The sequence below is a fragment of the Lichenostomus cassidix genome, chromosome 1 (genome assembly GCF_008360975.1).
Source record: "Lichenostomus cassidix isolate B80296 chromosome 1, HeHo_3.0, whole genome shotgun sequence".
Taxonomy (NCBI): Eukaryota; Metazoa; Chordata; class Aves; order Passeriformes; family Meliphagidae; genus Lichenostomus; species Lichenostomus cassidix.
The window spans coordinates 72,774,376-72,780,234 of record NC_139479.1 but is presented as its reverse complement, the minus strand read 5'-3'; the positions used below and the strand labels follow the sequence as shown (position 1 = coordinate 72,780,234).

At 38.7% G+C, this 5,859-nt stretch overlaps 1 protein-coding gene across 4 annotated transcripts in view; it reads left to right on the top strand.

Moving 5' to 3' along the window:
* The window catches only part of ATM (ATM serine/threonine kinase), a 59,742-nt gene that overhangs the window by 143 nt on the left and 53,740 nt on the right, over positions 1–5,859 (top strand). For 2 of the 4 annotated variants that reach the window (XM_085063844.1, XM_085063824.1), the window contains exons 1-5: positions 38–216; positions 1,646–1,746; positions 1,846–1,958; positions 3,201–3,346; positions 3,752–3,916. In XM_085063844.1, the coding sequence (XP_084919970.1) occupies positions 1,675–1,746; positions 1,846–1,958; positions 3,201–3,346; positions 3,752–3,916 (496 nt within the window). In that variant the 5' untranslated portion in view covers positions 38–216; positions 1,646–1,674. Of the gene's footprint in view, positions 1–37; positions 217–1,645; positions 1,747–1,845; positions 1,959–3,200; positions 3,347–3,751; positions 3,917–5,859 lie in introns of those variants that run through there. The other 2 variants (XM_085063837.1, XM_085063830.1) reach the window with 2 other exon arrangements.

The window sequence follows — 5,859 nt, the reverse complement described above, 5'->3', positions numbered from 1 at the left end:
GTGAGGGCCGGCCCGGCTGTGAGGGGGCTCGCGGCGGGCCGGGGTTGCCGGGGAGCGGAGCTGCTGCAGGGCAATGTGGGCACCCCGGAGCGGCACCTCGCAGCCGCTCGGCCAGCTCCTCTCGCCGTGACTCGTGTCATTTGGTGCGCCTTCCTTGCCCTGGGTAGATTGTGTAGGAGGGTGAGGGTGGCCGTCGTGTGGTAGTTGGGAAACCATGTAAGTAGTACGACAAGTAGTAGCTGGCTTCAGTCTTGGGAATTTTTCACTGTTGTCATTATTGCTGTTGAAATACCAATAAGTGCATTCTTCTCGGTGAATGCCTAGGCCCTACGGCAGACGAGCCCTGTGGCCGCAGTTTTCGATCGAGCGCTCCAGAAACCATTAGCGTTTAAAAAGTTCCTTTCTGTTTCGTTTCCAGAAAGAGCCGCAAGTTTGCTGGGTTGGGTTTTTTTGTTCCAGTGCCCAACCAGCAGGGGGAAGAGGGTGGTTGAGCATTGGCACAGGCTCCCCAGGGAAGGTCACAACATCAACCTGCCAGAGTGCAAGGGCTGTTTGGACAACACTCTCAGGGACATGGTGTGATTCTTGTGTCCTGCACAGCGCCAGGAATTGGTCTCGGGAATCCTTGTGTGTCCCTTCCAACTCAGGATATTCTGTGATTCTATGAAATTGGTAAAGGAATGCTTAGTTTAAATTAGTTCGGTTGTACAGTGCAGGCAGCCTTCACGCTTGAAATGTTTTCTTTTCCATACACATCTATCAGTCACCAAATCTCTGATCATACTTAGTCCAAGCCTGATCTTGGTTGAAAATAAATGCAGTCTAAGACAGTAGATATTTAAAGTTTTGCTTATCTAAATGGCTTTTTTAATATTCTCACGTAAGCGCTCAAGAGGCAGTGCTGTGTGTCATGAATGTCTGTTCTCAATTACTTATTACAGCAGTAGCATATGCTTAGAGTTACTTCCAACTTGTGTGATCTGCCTTTTTCAAAAAGGGTTTCTCTTGGGTCTGCTTTAAAGGTGTGAAAGTAGAAGCATGGAAGTTAAATAGAATGTCCTGGTTGTGATCTGCAGCAGCATGGTTTTATGTAATGCAAGGTATAGCCAATTCCAACATTTGTCAAAGAAGAGGTGTAATTTTAAGTGATCACAAAAGGCAAAAGTTTTCTTCTTACATCTGATGTTTAATCATCCTTTGACATGTTGAGTCCCCAGGGACCTGTCAATAGATAGTGCTTACCTATGAAAATGCACAATTGAGAGAGGAAGAGCATTCTCCAAGTGCTGTGTTCTTATGGCAGCATCAGGTTAAGAGAGCTACCAAAAGTTAGTACTGCTTGCCAGAGTGTTTTCAGGTCTGTCATCCTTGCTGTAATTGCACTCGCAATTGTCTGCCCAACTCTACTCAGCAATCATGAAAAGGGAAGGAAGTCAAAGCTATGTGAAGGGGTTCTCTGCAGTTATTCTGTGACTGTTGTCTGTGGAAACAGATTATATTTTTGACCTGAAACTGCTTCTGTTCAGTGAGCCATTGAACATCGTGGTTCTGTTTGATACTGGATTTTCAGTATATTGCAATCCCAGGTTTTGTACTTGTCTCTGTGTTAAATAATTGGTGTTTTATCCATTTCTTCTGTTTGCAGATACAAATGACTCTGCTTTAAGCTGAACCATGAGTCTTGCATTACACGATCTTCTTAATTGTTGTCGTCGCCTTGAAAATGAGAAAGCTGTGGAGCGAAGGGTAATAAGTTTTATTCTGGGGTACCAAATCAATTTGGGGTGCCTCAGTTAGCATTGAAGGGAATCATAAAAAATTATTATTCTTGAAATACATTTTCAGAAGGAAATTGAAAATTTCAAGCGACTTCTCCGTGATTCTGAAACAGTTCTCCAGCTGGACCGGAATTCTGATTCTAAACAAGGAAAGCAACTCAACTGGGATGCTGTATTTAGGTAGCTTCTTGCTTTTGTTTTTGAATGGTCACAATTTTGTTAAATGGGACATCATTCTTTTGTTAGCCAGGCCTATTTTAATGCTTGTCTTTCTGTATATTAATTTAGACTTCTTGTCAGCTTTTAAACAAGAAATTACTTACCTTAGTCTCTAAAGGAAGTAAATTTAAAATGGCCAAAAGTGCCACACTTACCACTTACAGAAAACTGCTAGGAAACTGATCGTTAATTGGGTGGATGGTTTTCCTTGCAAAAATAATAGTTACTTTTTTATTGAAAATTATCTTTTGTAGCTGATTTTCAGTGTATAGTTTTTATGTAGATTACAGATAGCTTTGTTAAAGTTTCTTGTGCTGCTGAATTCCTCAAGACACAGTAGAAAGACTGCGGCATATGAAGTAAAAAAGGTGTGCTGAGGTTTGTAGAGGCTAATCTTTGATACAGTCTGCTTCAGGTGTACTCTAAGATTGGACTAAACATGAGTGTAATAAGTTCTTGGAGCAGCTTCAACCAATGTTAAATTTCATGTTAAAAGTTCATGTGAATTAGTACTTTTCATAGAATGGTGTCTGGTCAGCTTTCCATTATGTTTTTCGGTTGGAGAGCTTTGGAATAGTTCATGTTTCACAGGTGTACCAAAAGTTTCATAAAAAGCATTTGATAAATTTTATATGTTGCTGTAGAGACAGTCAGTAATACATTAGAAATACATAGGAGGAATACAAAAATAGAGACTCTAAACTAAATTCAAATAGTAGGCCAGAAGATCTATAGCAATTACAGTGACAAATACAATGAAAAGTTTAATTTATTCATAGATCTAAAATATAATTAATATATTAACTTTGAATCATAAAGAAATAGGACTTGAAGGCTTCCCCCAACAAAACCAGTAATAAGTACTTCTTGTTATTTTGTTTTGTAATGTTGCAGCAGAATAAAAAGACTTAGCAGTGGTTTTTTTCCTAATTATAAGTTGTATGTTTAGCATTATGCAAAGTTTAAAGGAAAGTTTGCCTCCTACTCCAGGTTGCTTCTGGATTATCTTTAAAACTTACATCTCCTTTTATAGATTGTTTTTGTCATGCTTCAACTGTAATATATTTCACTTGGTTTTAGTCTTTGATAACTAGAATTGTGAGAAGAACAGTAACTGGCATTTTAGGCACTAACAACACTTTCCTATTTTACTTCAGTTGTAAATAAGCAGATCCTTGGTTAATATCTCTTTAATTTTTGAAGTGTCTTGCAGAAATATTTCCAGAAAGAACTTAAAAACCTGCAGCAGACAAAACCAAATGCATCTGCTTCTACCCAAACTACCAGACAGAAGAAGATACAAGAAGTTGGAAGCTTGGTCAAATATTTCATCAGATGTGCTAATAAAAGTCAGTAATATGCATTGTCATATAGAGTTACTGGTTTGGTTGGGTACTTTGCTTTCAACTTTGAATTTTTACTTTGAAGTTAAGTTGCCAGTGTAGCATTCATCTTGCTTGCTTCCAGATGTTCAGTATTTAAATATCTTAATGTGAATCAGTCCTTTGTGCTCCTTATGTGTCCTTTTTGACGTTAACAGTGCCTTTTTCTAATTACTCAAAGGGTCTGTAACTTATCTATCCTCTCATAGGTAATTTATGTTTTACAAACAGTTTAAGAAGATATTTTCTAATAGAACTGTTTCAGAACTGTAGGTTTTTTTAAATTAAGTAACATTTACAAACAATTAATTACAGATTTTATTTGGTAGAATTTGGGTTAATTAAACAGTCTCATATTGTTTCTTCACGTAGGAGGACCCAGGCTGAAATGTCAGGAACTTCTGATTTATGTCATGGAAATTATAAGAGATCCAACAAGTTGTGCTGCTTATGGTTCTGACTGTAGTAGTATACTCCTAAAGGATATACTTTCAGTAAGAAAGTACTGGTGTGAGGTATCCCAGCAGCAATGGTCAGGTAACATCTTTGAGCCTACTTAAAAATGTCTTTTCCTTTTATAGAAGCATGATTAGATGCATTTTAATTTGTTTGATGCCGTGTTGTGTGAGGTAATATACAAAATAAAGGTAAAGCAATGTCAGCCTTGAAGGCTTACACTTGAAATAAACAAAGAAACAAAGATTAGGAATGGAATTTTTTTGTTTCTTACTGTGTACTGTTTGTCTATTGCATGCTGAAGCATACATACTTATATACAGTCAGGTTATGTATGCATGGTCAGCACAGGGCTTAACATATATAACAAATCTATGGAATGTGTGTGCTGGAGAAAGCCTGAGTAGAACTGGTGTTGGTGTGCAGTTGTTTGCAAGTTATTAAGAACTGGCTGGTACAGTTTTGATACAGTTAATGTATTACTGTCAAATTTTATTATCTGAGTTTTGTTGGCTTATGAAGTCCTTAAAAACCATTGAGACACTATATGCACATATTGTATATAAAGAAAAACTGAAAAGGTTAATATTTAAATAGACAAAAATAGATTTAAAAGGTTAATAATGATTTAGATTACAACCTGAACTGAGTGGAAATGCAAAGATAATTTTTTGCTTTTCAGAGGATTGGATTTGACTCCAAGACAGTTGATTTATTTAGCATGGAGAAGAATGGTTATGTACTCTAAATTGCTTGACATGTACTAAGCCCTAAACTCACTGTTTTCATTTGTTGATGTAAGAGAAAAATGTTTTGAAAAGAAAAAAAGTACTAGAAGTTTTACAGTCTAGTTTGTTTAGTGTCGCATATGCAAGTGTAGAGGAAGTTTAGAGGTACTGTCTTTATTTGCATAGTGTAGTATTTGCTTTTAAGTCAGAGTCTGGTTTTCTGAAAATGTTCTGCTCCATAGCTTGAATAGAGTGGCTTAACTACAAAATAGAAATAAACCTGCAAAGAACTTGGAAGAGGGGTCTGGTAATACTGGGAGTAAAGACAGAGGTAAGGAAAACTGCTGATGGTTGGCAAAGCAGAGTGACTGAGATGGAATCATTCAGGATGGGAGATTCCTGCCTAAGGCCAGGCTGTATGGGGCCCTGAGCAGCCTGGTGCAGTGAAAGGTGTCCCTGTCCCCTCAGATGAGGGGTTGCAACTGAGTGATCTTTAAGGTCCATTCCAGTCCAAACCATTCTGTGATGCTGTAGTTGGGTAATTAACCTGAGAGTGAGATTGCCGAAGTTAAAGAACTTGATACAATTTGGCTGTGGGGATAGAACTGGAAGATTGAGGAGGAAGCTGGAACTGTGGGGGAGCCCTGCTTGAGACTGGGAGCCAGTGAGGGGAGTAGATGACAAAGTGCTGTCAGCCTGCAGCTGGACCAGAAAAGGAAGGCAGAGATTGATCAGCTAAGGATGCTGGAAGCTGGAGTTCAGAGCAGTAAATTTGACAGAAGGAATGGGTCGAGAAGCCAGGGAGGTTGAAGACAGATATTGAAGGAGGTGGAGCAGGGAAACTGAGTCTGAGTGTCACTGGAAGAGAATGTAGGTATGGGGACCTAGTGGGGGTTGCTGTGTGCTGGTTAGTTTCTTCCAGAGCATGGAAGTTTAACTGAGTCTGTGTATGGGCAAAAGCTGGAAGTGTGACTGAAGGAATTTTAACATTAGATCAAAATTTAGTGACTGAGGTCAGGCAGGGCTGAAGGCCATAAATCTAGAGGAAGTCAGTCTTTAATCCATTAGGTGAAACAGGTTGCTTTTACTAAAGAAGGGATATATAATCTCTATAAAGGTTACCATAACCTTTTCTAATGATTGGACCTTAATGCTTATAACTCTTCGGGTACAATAAAGAAGTCAGGTGTTTTTTTTATACAGTCATGGATCTGTTGCTGTTGAAAGTAAGAACATGGATTCCAGCTGTTGACCACAGAGTGGGGTCTCTGTATCTTTAATGCAATATTTTGTGTC